The sequence below is a fragment of the Blennius ocellaris genome, assembly GCF_963422515.1.
Source record: "Blennius ocellaris genome assembly, chromosome: 21".
NCBI lineage: Eukaryota > Metazoa > Chordata > Actinopteri > Blenniiformes > Blenniidae > Blennius > Blennius ocellaris.
Genome location: NC_137670.1, coordinates 5662190 through 5684016, shown reverse-complemented (window position 1 = coordinate 5684016; position 21827 = coordinate 5662190). Strand labels below are relative to the sequence as shown.

Below are 21827 nucleotides of genomic sequence, written 5' to 3'. Positions count from 1 at the left end.
ATTGAAAGCTTTTTATAGTCTTTCTTTTTTCCCCCCAGTGTTCTAAAGTTTCAGAATGTAGTAGAAATATGAATAAAACGTGTTTCTTTGTCCGGTTTTTGTAAAACACGTCGAAGTGAGTCATTGTTCTGTTTCAGCCAGTCTATGGAGACGGTGATGTGGCGCATGCGCAGCGGAGGTGGCCAGTTGTTGGTGAGTCATCTGTTTTCAGAGACGATCTTCGTCGCCACTGTCTCTGCCGCGGGTCGCCGTTTGAGCCTCGTTCGGAGCTTTTCCCGGTTTTCATCATCCGCAGCCTCCGGGGCAGGTCGATCCGCTTCTGGGCACCACGCAACGGCCGCGGGATGTCGACGTGGTTCGGACTGAGGGCCGAGAAGAAACAGCTGGTAAATTGAGGTTTTTGGTGGATTTTGTTTGTTTGTGTGGATGTACAAAAGAAAAACAAAAAAACAAAAACAAACTGCGTTTTGTTCATCCTCGGCCGGTGGTGATTTAAAAGAGCGGTGAGGTCAGAAATCACAGGCGGATATTAGGATTTATTTACTTTATCCTGAAAGAGCGACGTGACTGAATATCCTTATGTCAAATACTTGTATTTTGAAAAGCCTGGTTCACGTTGAAGGCAGAGCGGATATCCGGCGTGACGTGACAGTGACGTTTCATCTGCACAACATCTGCATGGCCACACACCATCCCTGCGTCTATACTACTGTATAACATCTGCACAACAAATCTCCAACATCTACACAACTGCACAATATCTACACAACATGTACACAACCAACATCTACACTCTCACACACCATGTGCACAATAAACACACAACTGCACACTTGCACAACTATACAGGTCATATCTACAATGACATCTAAATAACAATGACACATAATTTACATAATCCACTACACGGCTACCCAAGAAGATCTAGAAAACTGAAATAGAGCCTGTATTGCACAAGTAGAACCAATCCATTCAATCAATGGTGAAAAATAAATCAAATATATCATCAACTACGCAAACAAAGGCCGTGAGACAACAAATGCACTATTACACAACAACATGACAAACACCACGACTCCAAAACTACACAACAAATCTATACAACAAACATTCTGTACAATTATACATTATTATTACAAGTACGAACTGATGGTGATAATGATGAAGATGGTGATGATGTTGTACTTCATCCCGATGACTCAGTTGATTCTCCCCTACAGTGAAGCATCATGGGAGGTGGCAGATGGGCGAAGCATCGGTGTGCGCAGGAGTGACATTGGGACAAAGTCAAAGGACGAGAACGCGATGGAACAGGGCTTCAGCTTAACCACGCTGGTGAGTCACACAGATGTGTGTTTTACCAGGATGAAATACTTTGCCGCCGTTGTCATTGTCAGCTGATTGCGAAAATTGGTTAACATCTCCTCCGCCAGGAAAAACTGGAAAAGTAATCAAAAACTGAGGATTTATTTCAGAGATGTAACTCTTGACAGTATTCACATATGCACATTTATTCACAAATATAAACAACAATTCCTGTATAAATGTACCCGTATAGCTGCAGTGTATATATACACACCCACTCATACCACACACACAGTCATCACGTGTGAAAGTGAAGCGACACTTATTTAATCCAACATTTTCGTCGACACTAACTAACTATAGTGTGTTCCTGAATCCTCCACAGCCCATCTGTTAAAACTTTATGTGAGCCAGGTGTATTGGAGCGGAGAGACGTATGAAACACGTAGAACAGCGATCCTTGAGGAGTGCAGTTTAAATCAGATATCGCAGAACTTGGGTACCTTCCATTAAGTCACCGTTTCCACTGGTCAACCGCTCAGCAATCTGAAAATACGGGGGGGAAATTCGGGGAAAACATAATTTTCTCTGTCGCCAAGAAAACCGCCCCCCTCAGGACGAAGTTCCAGTTTACAAAACAACTTTTTTTTAAGTGAAAATGTAAAACTTTTGTCAAGTTCTTTTGGAAAATGCGCAGACTTGTCTCCCTGGAAACCGGAAAAATTAAACTTTTCTGAAATGCTGCTACTGCGCATGATCGCCATGGTTGTCGCGATGAGTTCTTCTGCACATGCTCAGTGGACCAAGAATAACAACCATGTTTTCCTCCACAGTGTCATGACTGTCAGTCCATATCCTGGGACTTGGCAGTTTTATAGTTGACAGTCGCCGTAGTAACAATCCAACTGGGTCGCCGGTCCTTACGTGCGCGTACTCCCATTGTTAATTGTGTTTTTCTCTGTTTGTGTGTTTGTGGTTTCATTACTAAAACAACCAACGGTGATCTCTAGTGGCCTGGCATGGTAACTGCGTCTGCTGTTTCCACGTCAGCGGACATCATTTTTGAATTGTTTGCTGTTTAAATGCGGAACTTTTCTGAAATGAAAATGTAAAGATGTTGTCGAGAAATCGGGACTCAAGGTTATTATTGTTATTACTTTCCAGTTGAAGAAGTTATGAACATAACATACCTTAGGCTCACCATATAATGTACAATATGTCAAATAAACACTCTACCAACACATCGGTGATATTTACAAAACCAGCCCAGCGAAAACTCCCATGATTCAACAGGAAACACGATTGCCACGTCGCCGGCAGATTGAAGTCCGAGCTCCAGAGTGACCAGTGTAGTTGATGTTCTGGTCCCAGCGTCTCGTGTCGATTCACATCCGACGGCAGTGGAAAAGATGGAAGTCGTAGTGTGTGAAGAGTGGCTGGATCTGCTGCGTCTGAACAAAAAGATTGTCATAGAAATTTTGAGACTTTCTAAATTGAAAGTGAAGCTCTTATTTCTGGATGACTGTGGGGTTGTTGTTTTTTTTTTTTGATGGTTGCGATTGTTCCTCTCTGTTCCGGGTGTCTCTTGTGACAGAGGGCCGCTTGTCCTCCGCTCAGACGTCTCCTCATGTCAATGAGCTCGGTAAACAAACGCCGCATTCAGGGGGTCGTACATCGTCGTTTCCTGTCCGCAGACTCAATTCAATGTTGGACTTTAAAGTGTTTCCTGACTCGGTGCTGGCCGGTGTATTACTGGCGTTGACATGTAGCCGAAGGCTGTGAAACCAGGCTTTCAAACTCATTTTCACCAGGGGGCAACATCAGCTCCTGGGCGGGATCTGTGAGACTTTATAACACGAACCACTGCCTCACAAGAGATGTACAGCTTTGCAGTTACGTTCTTTGATTGTTAGTTATTCAAATATACACACTGCATGTTAACACGGATTAGTGTGCAAGTGAGCCTTGACACCACTTGTGTGGGATGATCATGGCTCTTTCAGATGCTGAATCTAGACACAGTCCTTGCTTATGGATAAAGTTGACGCTGTGCTCTGATTTTTTTTTTCTCAGTAATTATATTTTATATAAGATGTGTAAACAATTAAAAAAAATAGTTGCAATCTTTTTTGTTTTTAATTAAAAAAAGACATTTTTAAATACAGTACAGTCATTCCAATGTGCTTTTATAGAGAAAAAAAGAAAAGCCCAACATATCCACATGAGCAAGCAGGTTTGTTTGCGACTGTGGAAAGGAAAAACTCCCCCCAAAAGGGAGAAACCTTTGCAGAAACCAGACTTAGAGGTGGCGTCATTCTGCGGAGCGGTTGGGGTGAAAGGATAGAGGAGAGGAGAGGAGAGGAAAGACAGAGATAGACAGTGTGTGTGTGCATGTGGTTTGTCCACTGAATGTGAATGGAGCTGTGCTCTAATATCAAATACGTTTTTTGTGACTTTTTGCACTGAGAAGCAAGAAGTCTTTCGTCTGGGAGGCTCCGGCGCTGAGCGATACCTGTGTTTGTGTAGAAGAAGCTGGCGGCTGAGCCGGAGTACACCGACGTGTCCCTGACGGCGGCAGAGCGGGTCCGGGCGCTGGGGAAGATGGGATGCAGCGTGGAGATCAACGAGGACATCGAGCCCCGGCGGTACTTCCGCTCCGGGGTGGAGATGGAGCGCATGGCGGCAGTCTACCTGGAGGAGGGCAGCCTGGAGAACGCCTTCGTCCTCTACACCAAATTCATCACGTGAGAATCAGACAGACCGTCACCTTGAAAACTTCTCAAAACCTTGACACTGACCTTTTTTTCCACTTGTGTCCAGGCTGTTTGTGGAGAAGCTGCCCACTCACAGGGACTACCAGCAGTGTGCAGCAGTTCCAGAGAAGCAGCTCATCATGAAGGTAGTCGGATCAGACCGACTGTTTTAAAGGCCCGATGGTGTGAATATGCAGTTTAGACGGTGTCGTAACATGTGTTTTTCATTGCTCCAGAAACTCCAGGAGGTGGCATTTCCGCGTAGAGACGAACTGAAGAAACGTCTTCACGAGAAATACAGTCGGGAGCACACCGAGTACCTCAGATCGCAGGTTCGTCCACCGTCCAATCGGCTTCCTGTGTTTTTACACCCTGGGGTTTCCTCACGGCGTTGCTCACCCACGGTTGTTGTAGAAATTGTAGGAGCCGACGACACTCATGAATTCGGAACTTTGAACAGAAGCAGGTTGTGGTGGTCGACGGGTGTGGCCAACAAGTGCAGCGGCTGTCCCTATTGGACGACGACAGGAGGCGGGGCTTGCTGGAGGAGGAGCGGCAGCGCGTCGCCACGCTGAGACAGATGCAGATCGAGTCTGAACAGTTCCGCTACTTCGAGGACCAGCTGAGGCGTCAGGAGCTGGCCAATCGAAGAGGAGTGGAGGCGGGGCACAAGGTAGACGGACGGATACCCGTACAACAGTTCTCCCCCCGTGTCTTGGACCACCAGTACGATTCGGTACTCCTGTTGTTTCTTCCAGCAGGTGGAGACCAAAGTGCCTGAGGTCACAGATGGATCTTGTCTGTCTCAGCAGCCAATCAGAGACAGCAACAGATCCCAGCGGGCGGACCAGAACCGAAACAGACCTCCTGGTCCAATTGGCCAACCAGCTGCCACGCTGGCTGGAGTACACAGTCAGTACACCGAAACCGTTTAAAATAAACAACAACAAAAAGCAACCTTTCTAATACCGCCTGTGGATATAAACTTCAAACTCGTGCACGCGCAGGTCAGCGGGTGGAGGGTCTGAGACGGGTGGTGATTCCCAGAGATCTGACATACCGCTTCCTCCTGCTGGCCGACTCCAACACAGCCAGAGGGATTGAAACCTGCGGCGTGCTGTGTGGGCGTCTGGTGAGCAGTCCACCGTCGGCCGCGCGTGGTCCAAACTTTTTGCTCACGTGCTCCTTTAATTAGCTCAGGACCCGCTGACCCTGTGAATGCCCCCTCCTCAGACCCACAACGACCTGGTCCTGACCCACGTGGTGATCCCCAAGCAGTCTGCTGGTCCTGACTTCTGTGACATGGAGAATGTGGAGGAACTCTTCAGTTTCCAGGACCAACAAAACCTGCTGACCCTGGGCTGGATCCACGTACGATCTCACTTTAAAGTTATACTCGACGCACGCTGATGCCGAAGTATAGAAAATAAGTATCGAACACGTCGCCATTTTTCTCAGTAAATCTTATTTCTGAAAGTGCAATTGACATGAAAGTTTCACCATCGGTTGGAAACAACCGATGTAATCCACGTGTTTCGGTCGAATGTTGTCGTGCGAGACTTTTGGTTCGGGCCAATGAGAGGACGGGATCACGGGCGTTTGACCTCTGACCTCTTGTGCGTTCAGACTCATCCCACTCAGACGGCCTTCCTGTCCAGTGTCGACCTCCACACGCACTGCTCCTACCAGCTCATGCTGCCGGAGGCCATCGCCATCGTGTGCGCACCAAAACACAACGAGTATGTACACACACACACACACACACACACACACACACACACACACACACACACACACACACACACACACACACACACACACACACACAGAGTGTACTATGTTCCGCTGATGCCACGCACTGACTCTGCCCTCTCTCAGTACGGGTGTGTTCAGGCTCACTGCTCCGGGGATGTCGGAGGTCTCCAGGTGCAGACTCAAAGGTTTCCATCCTCACTCCAAAGAGCCGCCACTGTTCACCGTGAGTATCTGCATTCACATCTGACACACACACACACACACACACACATACATGCAGTGTTTTAACAACCTCCTCGGTTGAAGCCCCCCGTACTCGGTTCCATCTCTCTTCAAGGAGCCTGACTAACGCTGCTCCTTCTCTTCACGCTATGCTAACCGAACCACTTTCTACCTGCGGTGGAAATACGACCGAGAACTTTACATTTTTACGCCGAGTCTTCCGGAGGCGCCGCATCTAACTGCTGTAACTCTGCCCCCCTTTTTTCTCAGGTGTGTAAACACGTGCTGGTCAGGGACTCGAAGCTCAGCCTGCTGGACCTCAGGTGACAGAAGTCGCTGTTTACGACCATGCTTCTTTCTTTTTTTTTTCTGAAGAGGAAACTGTGAATGTGTGTATGTGTGTGTGTGTGTGTGCGCGTATGTGCGTGTGGTTTTCTCTGGGATTTGTTATGTAACATGTTTGCAACTGTACAGACAACAAACGTTTGTTTCTACCTGTTTGTTGTGGTTATTATTGTTGACTTGTGGGTTAAGTTGTGGGATTAGTTGTGGGTTAGAGTTTTTTTCCCCCTGCGGTGTGATACTGTGGTGTTTTAAAGGACCTAAACGTTGGAGTGCCTTCTCATGAGAAACACATGAATGTTTGCTGTTCGACCTGATGGGGATTCCCTGAATCCGCTTCATCGGGAAGCTTGAAGACTTAGTTTAAAATTTGCTGTGCTGCCGTTTTAATTTATTGGATTTATTTCAGACGCACGATATGAGGAGTTTTAACCCTTTAATGATCCCTGCTATCTGGCAGGGAGACTTTGCAGCTACTGAAAAGAGTGTTTTCACTGTCCTTCGACAGTAAAAGTGCCCTTTTAAATGTCATTAGCACCTGAATGCCCAACGGATCCTTCACTTCCTGTGAAGGTGGCATTTAGACTATAATTAATGAGCAGTTTGAAACGGGCCGACCTGTTCTTATCCGTTATACCCATGACAGTATGAGACTACCAGCATCAGTTTTCCATAGTACTTTCTGCTCTAATAACCAGGTTAAGACTAAATATTGTCTTACTTTAATTTGTAAATTTAAAACATGTTATTGAATCCCATCTCGCCCCTTTTCTTGACCTCTGTGTCACTACGCTGCTGCTGTTTTCATCACTTTGACTTCTAGTGGGGAGTGTGTGTGGGGGGTGGTTATATTGTTGGGGCTGAACCTGCCCACCAGGAGACAGTGAGTTAGACACCAAATGTTTGAAGGTGTTTGTATTTTTTATTTTTTTTTCCAGAAGGAACAAACCAGCTCAAACTTTAAATCCAAAGTTTTTGCCAGTGTTTTTTTTTTTTTTAAACCCTAATGTGATGTAGTGAGATCCTTGGACTCAGCAGGGGGCGCTGGTAGTTACATTCACTGACCCCCAGTATTCACATTTCATCCCAGATGAAGGAGGAATCCAACAGACTTTTATGCTGGATTCTGAGTCAACAATGAAGAAACGTTTTTCTATTAACAAAAAGCTGCTCAGATGTGTTTTGTGCCCGCACACACACTCTCTGTGCCGACTGCTGGTGGTGTGTTCACAGGCCGCAGGAGTTTTGATGTTCAGGTGTCTCCATGTATGGCAATAAAGCGCCTCGTGTTTCCTCTCACATGTGGGTGTGGATTTATTTCTCAATCGGGGGAATGGAGAAGGGCGAGAAAAACCGGACCGGTGATTTGCCGTCGAGCCTCGATTTACAACTCAAAACCACTTCAGAACCATTTGTAACCAGTGTCACTTGTAAAATTAGAACTACTCTATAACTTTAAGCAAGTTTATAACTAGGTTACAGTATAAGCACATTTTTTTGCACATTGTCATATTTTACATCTATTCATATCTTTGTCTATAACTGTGTAACGACTTTGATCGAACTGAACTTGTTCTATAAAGTAGTAGCTCTGTATCGATAAAGTCATCTGACCAAGTATTTAAGATGGCTTTCGCTTTAAAGTTTGAGTGTGGTTGGTTGTCTGTGTTCTCTTTTGCCATCTTTCCTCGATATGAAAATCTGCGAAAAGCATAAATTAGGACTCATTTGTCCTGCGCATACATGCAAAGAACACATTTATGCACTTCAATCTATGTAAATGCCACTGCTTTTACACTCATTGTGCATCCAATGTGTTGAAATAATCGGTTCTTTTCGATACAGGAGTCAATGATAACTATGATAGTGAGGACAGCGATATTGAAAAGGAGCTGCTATCTGGGGTAGCAATGTCTCTGGTAGTGTTAACATCTTCAGGTGTTACCACAGACGTTCTTTGAACTCTTGCACCACTTATTGTTTACTTTTAATCTTGCTCCTTTACTCCGTTTCCCTACACTTCCATGAGATTGACAGAAATAAGGACCAAATGCCAGAAGGCTTCCTCTGTGTCCGTATACTCATCTAATGTCTTCAGAGCCCAAAGTAATTGGCTTATCTAAATCTGGGGTGGCCAATGTGGCCAATGAAGAGTTTCTCATCATCTTTGCTGGTTTTAGTTTGGTCTGAAGATCATGTGACCTCCAAGCTGCTGTTGCCCCAGTAAACAACAGAAAAGCCAAATGCGGCACCAGTGTTCAAACTGCTGATCCGTGAACTGTCAGAACAAACGGTGAACAACAGACAGGTTTCTGGCTTCAGAGCTTTTTATTGTCATTGTCCAACCATCACCTCACACGTCATCTTTACCAGACCACATGGAGCGCATGGCCATGCCTCCTGACATCATCATACACCGTGTGACATCATAGTGTTGGCGGGAGCACTGGGCGGCCTTCAGGCCCTTATTCATCAAAAAAATAGAAACACTTTCTGACAGAAACATACCAACCTGGAGGGTGGAGGAGGCGGGGTCACAGGTGGAGTGAGGGGGTGGTGGTGGGTGAGGCTTACAGGTGACAGGAGGAGGAGGAGGAGGGGGGGGGGGGGAGGCTGATTGGGCTGAATGTTTCCTGTTGGGCCTTCCGAAAGTTTTCAAGGTTCAGTTCACCAAAAGCAACTAAACACCACGTCCCGTTTTCACACCGGGGCTTCCTGTGGGCGGGGCTTCTGGTGACCTGATGCGGGTTAGCTGGTGCTCGGTGAGGGTTAAAATACAGAAGGTGCTGACACTGAAGGGGACGGGGCCTCTAGAAGCACTTGCGATGGACGATGGAGGGTCCGGCCTCGTCGTACTCCTGCTTACTGATCCACATCTGCTGGAAGGTGGAGAGCGAAGCCAGGATGGAGCCGCCGATCCACACCGAGTACTTTCTCTCTGGAGGGGCAATGATCTAACGGACGGAGGAGGACAAGGTCAGAAACCCCAGCACTGGTTTTCATTTCTAATAATTCAAGACTCAAGTTTAAGGATTTCACTTTTTTTTTCTTTACACATATAGAAATTAGTTTGGTTGTTGTGTACATGTTGAGGGCGCAGTAGGTCATGTCAACTGTTGGTATTAGTACAAAACAAAACAAAATAACTGGGTTGACCTGATACTGTACTGTCATTGTCATAGTAATTGCAAGCCATAATAATAGGTTAATGGTTGCCATAGTGACCGGAATGAACATGAAGTTTAAAAAACATTTAAGTTTCAAACTGCTTTTAGTAAACATCCTATTGTACAAAGCCACAAGAGGTCATCATAAAATGAACCTTCTGGCAGTAGACGGAATTAGATTTTGCTACATCACATTTGTGGACTTAATGAAAATGGATAAATTTTTCTATTACAATAGCTTGCTGTGGTGCGTTTGTGGTGCCCACAGACTGCAGGATTTACTCCGTGTATTTGGAGTCGACTGAGCACTGACCTTGATCTTCATGGTGCTTGGGGCCAGAGCAGTGATCTCTTTCTGCATGCGGTCTGCGATGCCTGGGTACATGGTCGTTCCTCCGGAGAGCACATTGTTGGCATACAGGTCTTTGCGAATGTCGATGTCACACTTCATGATGCTGTTGTAGGTGGTCTCGTGGATGCCAGCGGACTCCATACCTGCAAGGAGGACCCGGCACCAGGTTGGCTTTGTATTCAATCAATTCTTCAACATATTTGATTTTCAAGCTCATCATGAATCAAGATGTCAGATTCAGGAGGCCTTTGACCAGATGTATGGTCACTATAGGATATTTTACGGAAACAAGTAGACTAACTACTGACTGAACCCTTAATAAGAACATCCTAAAGTTGTCTGTGTGTACTAACCAATGAAGGAGGGCTGGAAAAGTGTCTCAGGACAGCGGAACCTCTCATTGCCGATGGTGATGACCTGACCGTCAGGAAGCTCGTAACTCTTCTCCAGAGATGAGGAGGTGGCTGCGGTTCCCATCTCGTTCTCAAAGTCCAGTGCCACGTAGCAAAGCTTCTCCTTGATGTCCCGCACAATTTCCCTCTCAGCTGCTCACACACACACACAAAAACAAAGTGTGTCAGAGAAGGCAGCTGCAATGGGGGGAGGTGGGCGCGGCCGAACTTCAAACCTGTGGTGACAAAGCTGTAGCCTCGTTCGGTCAGAATCTTCATGAGGTAGTCGGTGAGGTCACGACCTGCGAGGTCCAACCTCATGATGGCGTGAGGAAGAGCGTAACCCTCATAGATTGGCACGTTATGTGTGACTCCATCACCGGAGTCCAGGACGATACCTGAGGAGAAGGAGAAGCACTTTTAACACTTTGACTTAGCGAATAATCAGAAACTGTATATTCAGTTAATGGAAGTTCCACTTGAGGTTAAAGTTTCAAATTTTATCTTCAACCCAAACCTTTAACGGGGGTGGTTTTCAACATGGTTCTGTCTCGTGGGAAGTGGCTTTAAGCCCAGTTAGATCTAGTCTGAGGTGGATTTATTCTCGCTTAGATCTGATGTGAGTAAAGTGGTCCAACCTGTGGTGCGGCCCGAGGCGTACAGTGACAGGACGGCCTGGATGGCCACGTACATTGCAGGAACATTGAAGGTCTCGAACATGATCTGCATAGTCGACATTAATTAGGGGTAATTAGCAGTGCTTAGTAGTACTTTGTCATGTTTCATTAGATTAGCAGGCTTAAGCATTAGATAGTGGCAGTCTTTAGCAGGAGTTGGTGATACTGAGCATCAGAGGTTCAACTTCAAATTCAATTCAACTTTATTTATGAAGCACCAAATACATCAGTCATTTCTACGTGCTTTTTACAGAGAAAAACCCCGCAAATCCATATGAGCAAGCATAGCCAACTGTGGAAAGGAAAAACTCCTGAATGGAGGAAAACTTTGCAGAAGTGGCGGCTTTGTCCCATTCTGGTTGGGGTGAGGGGATAGAAGAGAAAAATGGATAAGACAGACAGACAGATTGGGGTCGGGATTCAGACCCTGGTTAAACCCTCGTTCCTCATATTTGGTTGTTGGAGGTATTAAGCAGTACTTGGCAGCCTTATCAAAAGTTAGTGATATTTAGCAGTCGTTAATATAATTTTTTGCTCTAATTTGCCTTCTTTAGCAGCAGATAGTGTTTTTTTTTTCAGTAATCATATTTATTTAGTATTAGTTAGCAGTCCTTAAAATGCGTTAGTGATCTATAGCAGTAGTTAGCGGTGTAGCGCAGTAGTTTGTGATCTTCAGCAGCACGTGGTCCGACCTGTGTCATCTTCTCGCGGTTGGCTTTGGGGTTGAGCGGCGCTTCGGTCAGCAGGGTGGGATGTTCCTCTGGCGCCACTCGGAGCTCATTGTAGAAAGAGTGATGCCAGATCTGACCAATCGGAGTGCAGAATGAGGTGAGGTTAGGCCCAGATCAAGTTTGTTGAGCAGGTGTGGGTTAGGGCTCTGCCTCTCACTCACCTTCTCCATGTCATCCCAGTTGGTGATGATACCGTGCTCAATGGGGTATTTGAGGGTGAGGATTCCTCTTTTGCTCTGGGCCTCATCGCCCACATAGCTGTCCTTCTGCCCCATGCCCACCATCACTCCCTGAAAGACACGAAGCAATCAGGGGGTTTAGGCCTACAGGCGAAGGTCATTAGAAGTCACAGTAAAGCATAATCAATTAACCCAACTGCACTTGTAAACTGTACTAAACGTCACCATGGCTGTGAAAGCGAGAAACCCCCGCGAAACGTGAAAAGCAGTCACCTGGTGTCGGGGTCGGCCCACAATGGACGGAAAGACGGCGCGGGGGGCGTCATCCCCGGCGAATCCGGCCTTGCAGAGACCGGAGCCGTTATCACAGACCAGAGCGGTGCTCTCCTCATCATCACACATGACTGCAGGGGGCGCTGTGGGCGGGCAACGACACTACAAGTCACACTGCAGAGAGGAGACAAGAGTCACTCAACTTTTTGTACTTTCTGTTCCGTGCAGAGTCGGTGGATTCCACGTGCTGTAGAGAAGATTCTAACTTCGTAAGTACATTTGGATGCTAATTCACCACGGCTGGAGCTGTGAGCGATTCACTGAGGTCACTCCACCTTCTCCTGCATCCCATCCTCCTCCTGCTCCCCCCCCCCCCCCCCCCCCCCCCCCCCATCCCCACCCACCCACCATCCCACCCCACCCCACCCACCCTGCTGCCCCTCCTTCATGACATTTTTACTACTCTCCTGTAGAGTGAATGAACACAAAGGACTCTGGGAAAACTTCCTAATTTGGGCATGAAGCCGAATTCTGACTCTCTTTGGTGTTCTCTTACCCCTCTGGACCTCCACGCACACACACACACACACACACACACACACACACACACACACACACACACACACACACACACACACACACACACACACACACACACACACACACACCGCTCCACCCCTTTTGACCATATCTAGTCAAGTTTTTTTGGGTTTCAGATGTTTTTCACAAATATGACCAGAACTCTAACCCATTGTGTTTATAAAGAAATAACATATATAAATAAATAAATATATCAAACGATGCAGCCCTGCATGTTTGACCGGAGTCGGAGGAAGAAGCAGAACTAGAAGAGGCTTTGATACACAAACTGCTGTTTATCAAATAAACCCGAACAGCTTTTTCCACGCCATTACAGGCTGAAGGTCAACATGCAGAGTCGACACACAGCTGAGAGTCGGCCTCAAACTAAATATCAGACTGCGTCTTGATCTGAGGTCAGAACAAATCAGGACGTCACGATTCCACCTCACTTCAGAACAGACTGCTTACCACAGACCAGAGGATGGAACTGTCTCTGTTTTAATGTCGTGCAATTATTTTTACTCAACCTTAGTATTGTCACTGGCAATAATTCACATGATGAAAATGTATCAGAAAAAGTTCCATTCAGAAGACATGTCCTCACAATAGTCTGTGAAACTTAGTCCAAATACCATATAATACATATATAATCTCTTAAACAAGTGTTAAACAATGATCTGCCTCCCTTGAGTCCAAAGGGAATGACGAATTCCAGAAGATCACAACATTCAAATCAGAAGACAATCTGGCAGCAGCAAGCTCATGTTCACTGGTTTGAATCCCACAGCAGACAAATTCTCCGTATGAGTCCCTGAGCAAGGCCGTGGACCCCCTGGCAGCCCCCCTGGGTGCTGAATAGCAGCTCACTGCCCCCCCCGTATGTGTATTTGGGTGTAGCTATGAACACGATGCGTAATGCAGAGAAGTCATTTCCCAGAGAGATTGATGAGGTATAAAGTGTTTAAACTTCAACGTGAAATCCAAAATTCTGTTATGGTTTAACTGAAAACTTTAGTTTGTAGTTTTAAGGGTTAGAGTTTAGGTTGATTTAAAAGTTTCAAGAGTTCCACTTCAGATTAAAGCTTAATTTAATGTTTAAACTTCAAATGTTTAAGGTGGAGAGATTATTTTAAAGTTTAGTGAAGCTTATAATTTAATTGAAGATATGAAGTGAATTTTAAGATTGAAGTTTGAAGTTAATTTGAAAGTTTATCGTTTAGATTGAACTTTGGAATTAAAAGTTTCAATTATGGTGAACGTTCAAAGCTGACAGAATGATTTACAATGATTTTGTGTGCAGGAATGTCGGACTGTTCCTCAATGTTGAGTCAGGCATCTCTCCAGTTGGGAGGTTTGTTGCCATGGCAACTGATCGCTGACAGCAGGATGCTGTTTCAGTTCAAGTTCACCTTATTATTTCATGAATCACTTCTGCTGCTCTCCCCTGCCGAGTCAAAACAAATGAAACCAATTCTGCCCTCAGTTCGTTCTGGGCATCACACACTGTCTCACAAACTGAATGTGATGCTGGAAACCACAAGATGGTGATCTCAGTGAAATCTCAACGATTTTATAAATCCACAAATATGAAAGTGAGCCCATCAGCCATCAAGGAGGGAAAAGTGAGCCCGATAGTCATCGCTGAGGGCAACAAGAGCCTTTTAGTCATCAATGAGGGCAAATCAAACTTGTTGACCTTCGCTGAGGGGAAAAAATAAGCATAATAGTGAATTCTGTTGGCAAAGTGAGCCTGTTGGTCATTACTGTGGGTGGAGTGAGCTTGCTAGGCTCACTGTGGGCAAAGAGAGCCCATTAGTCTTCACTGATGGAAAGGTGAGCCCAATATTGAATACTGTGGGCAAAGGGAGCCTGTTAGTCACACTGAATGCACATAAATCCTGTTAGTCATCGCTGAGGGAGAAGTATGCCCTCAGTAATTGGTTGAGGGCAAGAACCTTTCAGTCATTACTGAGAGGAAACGTCATACCTGAGGGTAAAATGACCCTGATAATCCAAATTAAAGCAAAATGAGCCCCACTCCCCTCAGATTCAACCAAATTTCCAGAGCTGAAAAAGAGACAAGAGAAGAGGAGAGAGGGAGCAAGGGAGAGGAGGAGGAGGAGAGCAGAGATGGAACGCAAAGACAGAAAAAGTTGGTGGGAAAGATAAACAATAAAAAGGACAAAAGTAGTTCAGAAAAGATTAGATGAAATAGGCTCTAGGCAAATAATATGAGAGACAAGCGAGGGAGCTGGGAGGAGGAGGTGGAAGAGGTTTAGACGAGGTGAAGTTCCAGGGGATGGAGGAGGTGAAAGAGGACTTACCGTGGAGGTGCGGGGCCTGCTGGGAGGTGGGGGCAAGACAGAAGTGAGCATCGGAGGAGCTGCGAAGGAGTTTAATAACCCTTCTCCTCCTCCCCATCTCTCCATCCCAAACATGGCAGGGACTCCTCCTTGCTCCTGCACTCCTCCTCTCGCTCCCCAGCTTCACTCCTTGTAGGGCAGGCAGCGAGGGAGGCGGCCAATCAGATGGCGACAGGCGCCGCGGACTTTCTCCCATCATTCACTGCATTCCTCCGGCAGAGTGCTCGCAAGTACTACAACGTACTCAAAATAAACAGCTCTGATACGACACAGTCGCGAAATTTGGTTCATTTCAGCTTGAGCCATATTGCACCAAGTGAACTAAGTTTCCTCTGGGTACTCCGCTTTCCCACAGTCCAGGAACATCCAACGTGAGGTTGATTGGTGACCCGGGAGAACATGCAAACTCATAAACCCAGAAAGGGTCAACCATGACTTTCTGCTTTGAAGTAAGATTACCAATGAATACGTTATGTTCCATTATTATTCAAATGTCAAGAGAATAACTGTGTTTGAGTCTCTGTAGCAATAGAACTCATTTGTTAGGTGGCTGGTATTGTACCCAATTTCACGTGTTTGCCAATTCAACTCAGTTTTATTTGAAAAGTGCCATTAAATCCTGCAGAATCAGTTTCACAGGTGGAGACTTTTATTGTTCTGGCTGGAGGCTAGAAGATAGAAAGAGAGAAAATGAGAGGACAGACAACTGTGCTACCCACATATTATGGGCATGTCGATTCGATTCGATTCGATTCAATTCACCCTCAAAAACACCCTTGAAACAGGAAGAAGCCTGCAGACTCAGAGGTGGAGACGTCCTGCCGCTGCTTGGAGCTGAAAGGAGAGAAAGAGAGCAGAGAAACAGATTGTTATTAGAAGCTAATCCACAGCCTGCAGCCTTGAGAAAATCAGAAAAGGATTTTCAACGGCGAGCTCTAAAAACATAAAAAGACTCAAATTCACCATGTTTGTGTGAAATGGTGACAAAACTGACGTGCAACAACGCTTCCTATGATTTTACGGATAAAGGGAAGGTTGGCTGTAACTTGTTAAACACCCAGAGGAAGGGTGGTCATGACTGCTCAGAATTAAAGGGATACGAGGTCCAATAGACTATTTGTCAGCCTTTAGTGCTGAAGATGAACATCGGGTTGTTCTGATTTTCTTCTGTTAAAGTGGAATAGTAGGAAGTTCAAATTTTACGGGCTTTTTTTGAACTTTGGAATTAACAAACTATCTTTATATGCTGATGAGAATATTTCTAATTTAGTTAGAAGCCTTTTTCTCCTGTTTCTGTGCACAATTTTCTTGAAAAAAAAATTGTTGGCAGTTATCCGTTCTACCAAGGAGCTAAGCTCTTCTGAGTTGTTGCTTTTATGTTCAGAGGATCAATAGAATGAACTGTGGAGCAAAGTGAGGCTGCGGCACCTTCGACAACAAAATCAACCTGTGGGAGCTAATTCTCCTCAAAGCTGCTCACAGCTTTGTCTAACAGACATCTCATATGTCTTCATTTCTTCATGGGGACAGTAAAGCCAGTTAATGTAAATTACAATTATATTAGGAAGTGATCTGATAACAGCGTGGCCGTGAGGAAAAACTGTCATTAATCAATGTCCATGCCATAAGTGAGAACAGGATCAAGGGTGTAAAATCATGAATGGGTTCATTCACCTTCTGCAAAAAGGAAACTGTGTACCAGTAATGAACTAAACTCATCGTCAACATCTACGTGAATGCTAAAGTCACCCACGATATCAACTTTGTCTGACCTCAGGACTAAACTGGAGTCTGAGAATTCTGATAAAAATCTCAGAGTATGTAGCTGAAGGATGAGACACTATGGTAAATAGCTTCTGTGTTTTCCAGTGGAAGTGCACAAGACTCGGAGTCAGACTTTCAAAGGATTTCTGGTTAGTTTTATTTCTTGGTCTGAAAAGAAGACGAGAACATGACAGTTGATATGAGTAGTGGAGGTCACCTCACTTAAGCTGAGATATTCTTACCCCTGAACCACCAGATTTCAGTGAGGATAGTTTTGATTTTAATTACATTTCCGAGATTAACCATACTAATACAACTGCAAAACTTTATTAATATAAGTACATGTTTGGCCGTTGGAGGTTCACAAGGTAGGCGAGGTGGCAGCAGAGAAATATGTAAAGCTGTGACTCCTTAACGCCTTTCCTAGAGTCTGGGAGGTTAAGAATATACAAATGTATTCACAGTCACACACGCATAGCGTGTGTGTGTGTGTGTGTGTGTGTGTGTGTGTGTGTCCTGACAGCAGCTCACTGCACCCGAGGTGTTGAAGTGCAGTGTGTAAAGGTCCCAGTGGTTCACTGAGAGACAAGCTGCTGTCATCAGGTCTGAATCCGAGACAGGGACACACACACACACACACACACACATTCACACACACACGGTAATGTGGTCCCATATACATGTTTGCACATAAGCACATGTTAACATTAATCTTCATGTTACCCTTGCAGATCTGGTATTTATATACTTGTTCACACACACACACACACACACACACACACACACACACACACACACACAGATGAGGTCACACCCACATTCTCTCTCTCTCTCTCTCTCTCTCTCTCTCTCTCTCTCTCTCTCTCTCTCTCTCTCTCTCTCTCTCTCTCTCTCTCTCGCTTTCTCTCTCACACACACACAACTAGAACAACCAGATCAATGCGATGCATTTCGGAATATTCCCAGTTTCCCCTGAATGCAACAATACTTCATTCCTTCATATTGTCACAGACACACTACAGAGTTGTGTCTCCTGCCTCCCTTCGCTGCTTCTGTCATTATTGCCACCTCCACCAGGGGGCATAAATCTGACCTTCCTTGAGGAGATACAGGTGAATGGTGTCACCAAAGCTAATTTAAACTCCTAACGCAATTATCAAAAACAATACCTATTTATTAAAAAAAAGACAGTTTTCGACTGTGACAGAGAGAAGTGTGACTCTGCAGAGAGAAGTGGAAGCCGAGCGAGGGGGCAGCGGCGCAGCATCACCATAAAAAGACAAACAGAGCTGGACAGAACGAGGAGGGGAGAAACGGGAGGGAATGTTTGTGTCCATATGAAGGACGTCGTCCTGACGTCTGAGTGCAGAAAATCCCCATGTATGGACTTTGTTGAAAGGAATTGTGGGATGTGTAGGAGCTGAGGGAGGGGGGCTGACGCAGACTAAACAGTACGAAGGGGTTCAGGTGGAGGTGGGCTCTCCTGCCCCACACCTCCAACGCTTTAGTGTATCCTATTTATTTATATACACCATTGTTACCACACCCAACAATCTGATGTCGCCTTAATGCTGGGACTGTTTGTCTGTCACACGTCATTTGAAGCCCCTTTTTAAAAGCTTGTAACTGATATGTAAACATACAATGTAGATTATTTCTATTATGTATACGTTATCAGAAGTGTTGAGAGATGATGGTTTTCAGATTGCGGCCATGTGTTGCACCACAGGATCCTATCTGTTGTGAATGCAATTGTGCCTTTAATCGATCTTGTTTCTGCAAGTTCTGTGTAATCCAGAGGTGTCCAACATGAGGCCCGTGGGCAAAAACTGGCCCACAAGATTCTCCAACCCGGCCATCCAAACTACCAATCAAATTGTTTAAATAAAAAAAAACCCCAATGATTTAAAAAAAAACCAAACACATTTCTTAACAATAGCACAACACGACACAACACTGACACCCAAGCGGAGATATCAAAGATGCTGCCATGTAAGGTATCAAATTAGCCTCAAGGCTGTCAGAGTTACTAAAAACCTGCGACTTTCGCTCACACCAGTTGAAATTGGGCCATTTGTGGCCCCTGATCTAAAATGAGTTTAACACTCCTTGTTGTAATCTGAGGCTGTGTCTTGTTGAGGTGCTTCCCTCTCGAGGTGTTAAACCTCTCCTCATCTCGACTTCTGACAGACCTTTCAGACCTTGTCGTCTCGCTGACCTGTTAACTGACGCGTTTTTAGCGTCGCGTGACTTTTTCGGGCCGCCGTTGCCCACGTCCGAACTTTTCCGTGCCTCCCTCCCGTGCGACAATTCTGTAGAAGTCAGTTTAACACAGCTTGTTTTAATTCCACACACCACCCCCATCCCGATTTCTATCCTGAACAGAGGTCACTGTCTCCATCCATGTTTCTGGTGAGCTTCATATGAGAGGCAGCAGGTGCAAGGGCTGATGGGTAGTGTAGTGTTTATAGACAGCATTTCTTTTTTTTTTCCTGAGGAATTTTTTCTCTACAGCTTCTCCTTAAAAGGACAATTCAATAGCAGCATGAACACCTCCAGCAGGAGGAGCATCGCCCTACCCCTCACTGCTCCTCCTCACTGCTCCTTGCTCCTCGGTTTGTGTGTGAATGTGTGCGTGGCTCCAAATAAGGCACCCTGTCAGTAAATGAAAGAAGATTTGGCATCAATAACGCAGGACCCCCCCCCCCCCCCCCCCCCCCCCCCCCTCCGTCCCTCCTGTCCTGTGTAAGGAGAGGAGTTGTGGTGGGTGTGACTGGCTGTGTGTATCTTAGTGTCCTTGTTTAGTTGTGGGATGTTCCCCCCCCCCCCCCCCCCCCCAAGCCACAAGTTACCCCTCCATTCAATGGTCTGCCCCCTGCAGGAAGCCTGCAGGACCTGGAGAGGGGTATACACACACACACACACACACACAGCTGCCTGGACTTTGACCTAAAATGGGAAATCAGCTGGACTCCTTAAAGGCTGAACCAGTTTTTGATTGGCTGACTACACTACACAACTGCACACAACCAGCTCAGGAATGTGTGTGTGTGTGTGTGTGTGTGTGTGTGTGTGTGTGTGTGTGTGTGTGTGTGTGTGTGTGTGTGTGTGTGTGTGTGTGTGTCCATTCTTTGCTGGTGGGGAATTAAGCCTATATTCCTCTTTTAAATAAACAAAGGAGCAAATCAATTAATTGTGAGGAGAATAAATGTTTTACAGTTCATGGTTCATGGTTGCGGATTGAAAATGTTTCAGTGTCTCTCCTTGTTCCCCAATGATACGAGTAAAGCAGCTTCAGAGAAAATTGCGGTGCAGTACATGTTTGGGCTGCACTCCCCCTCTGTCGGTTTAGGGTATACACTACACACCTTAATCTACAGCCACTCTTTCTAATCTACTCCATCAGATTATGGAGGGAGTGAGGGAGCAGGAATAAAGAATCATGTTTTCTGAATATATTTGTCGTATTCCCCTTCTCTTATTCTTCTGTTCTATTGTTGGAATTTTATAACCGCAGTCAAGGTTTCCTTGTAATGCTGATGTCATTTTTCTATCAGGATGAGTTCCTATAAATTTTGGTTTCAGCGCTTGCATTGTTAGTAACAAACAAAAAGATTTCAAGGGCTAACTTGAATATTGGAGTTATCTCATGGGAAGCTGTGATTCATGATTCTAAGCTGTGTATTTCTGTATGTCTTCTAATCACGTTTGGTGACTCGCAGGAAGTGGAGGGTTGTGGGGGCTGTGAGGGGTGAGTGGACAGGACAGTGGATGAAGAGATAGCCTCTTCTTTATGTTACATTTTACTGTAATAAGACGTGCTCCATGAAAAAAGACTGGTCAGTGGTCGGGTGGAGGGTTTATCAGTGAGTCACAGTATTTAAACATCATACTGATTTACTCCGGATCAGAGTAAATGTTTGCGAAAGAAGATTCTTTCTTACTAATGTACAGTGTTTCAATTCCCCTTGAGCACAAGTAGACACACACAGAGCTTTGATGCAACAGCTTTATTTGGCTTCTTCTGAAATCCATCCAGTTCTCAGTAATCAACCTGCATAATGATAGTAGTTACATGCATGGTTTACATTTCTGTCTGTCTGCAAACACCCAGCAGCTGTTAGTGATTATGGAAAAGGTTCCCTGGATCCACAGGGACAACAGGTGCTGTACATAGAAGTACTTTTTTTAATCCCTCAAACAAAAGTTGTAAAAAAGGAGAGGAACCAGAATTTGTTTTAGATTAGTCAGAAATGAGAATAACTTCATGGACAGAGGAGGAGTCGGATGAGGAGATAATCAGCAGGTTTCCGCTCATTAGTGTTCTTGTGAAGAGTGAAGATGGGGAGGAGGACCTTGAGTCATCAATTTTATCTAAACAGCAGCGGGATTAACCAACTGAAAACAGGACGTCATGTGGAAGAGAAATTTACGGTCAAACACTAGCGGAAAGGATTCAAACTGGTCAGACAGAAATTATGATATATGGCATATCAATCTTTTTTAAATTCAAGCTCTAATGAAAAAAAGAGACAGAATACTTTGGTGGTTTGGAGAAACACACCAGGGTGCAAACAGGAGAGAAACCATAGATAAACTTATATGTCAATGGAAGAAACAGGAGAGAGAGCTGCATTTCATCATAGTGACCAGATGATGGCATTTTTAATTACTTTTTTACAATTTTTTTAAACACGTTTTAGTCCGTTTTTCTTAAATAAATAAATAAATAATGTGAATTATTTTGTATTACAATATGTTAAATATGTGTTATTGTTTTTTTTTCTAAGTTATCAACGTGATAAAAACAAAAACAAAAACAAAAAAAACAATGACAGGGACTTTAGGTGTCCACGCAGATTCCTGATGAAAAAGATGATGAAGGGTTCCGCGGGAGTCCTCCTCCCTCCCACAGACGAAATGACAGACTGAGATTAAGATGAAAGGACAGAGGCACACATAGATTATGA

General features: G+C 45.1%; 2 protein-coding genes across 3 annotated transcripts; one reads left to right on the top strand and one right to left on the bottom strand.

Moving 5' to 3' along the window:
• Positions 1-249: 249 nt before the first annotated feature.
• Positions 250-7539, top strand: stambpl1 (STAM binding protein-like 1). Of its 2 annotated transcripts, none has more exons than XM_080517397.1 (12): positions 250-386; positions 1221-1335; positions 3832-4049; positions 4126-4204; positions 4295-4390; positions 4519-4731; positions 4820-4970; positions 5066-5190; positions 5292-5429; positions 5685-5797; positions 5937-6036; positions 6306-7539. In XM_080517397.1, exons 2-12 carry the CDS (start codon positions 1306-1308, stop codon positions 6360-6362), a joined length of 1320 nt encoding a protein of 439 aa, XP_080373523.1. In that variant the 5' UTR covers positions 250-386; positions 1221-1305; the 3' UTR covers positions 6363-7539. The 2 variants fall into 2 exon arrangements, with proteins under 2 accessions (XP_080373523.1, XP_080373522.1); XM_080517396.1 differs by having other exon boundaries at positions 4817-4970.
• Positions 7540-8695: 1156 nt separating this feature from the next.
• acta2 (actin alpha 2, smooth muscle) lies at positions 8696-15088 on the bottom strand. The gene is made up of 9 exons (XM_080517686.1): positions 15055-15088; positions 12149-12322; positions 11858-11986; positions 11658-11768; positions 10927-11011; positions 10525-10686; positions 10250-10441; positions 9858-10039; positions 8696-9331 (listed from the first exon to the last, which is right to left on the bottom strand). Exons 2-9 carry the CDS (start codon positions 12275-12277, stop codon positions 9188-9190), a joined length of 1134 nt encoding a protein of 377 aa, XP_080373812.1. The 5' UTR covers positions 12278-12322; positions 15055-15088; the 3' UTR covers positions 8696-9187.
• Positions 15089-21827: the final 6739 nt, after the last annotated feature.

What these genes read in the sequence shown, in the direction of transcription:
- stambpl1 (XM_080517396.1), top strand. Translation starts at nt 1,306, where the DNA reads ATGGAACAGGGCTTCAGCTTAACCACGCTG. An exon ending in TGACCCTGGGCTGGATCCAC is followed by an intron (nt 5,430 to 5,684) that starts GTACGATCTCAC and finishes TTGTGCGTTCAG; the next exon opens with ACTCATCCCACTCAGACGGC. An exon ending in TGCGCACCAAAACACAACGA is followed by an intron (nt 5,798 to 5,936) that starts GTATGTACACAC and finishes GCCCTCTCTCAG; the next exon opens with TACGGGTGTGTTCAGGCTCA.
- acta2 (XM_080517686.1), bottom strand. Translation starts at nt 12,277, where the DNA reads ATGTGTGATGATGAGGAGAGCACCGCTCTGGTCTGTGATAACGGCTCC. An exon ending in TGGGCCGACCCCGACACCAG is followed by an intron (nt 11,987 to 12,148) that starts GTGACTGCTTTT and finishes CGTGTCTTTCAG; the next exon opens with GGAGTGATGGTGGGCATGGG. An exon ending in CGCCTCGGGCCGCACCACAG is followed by an intron (nt 10,687 to 10,926) that starts GTTGGACCACTT and finishes CCTTCTCCTCAG; the next exon opens with GTATCGTCCTGGACTCCGGT.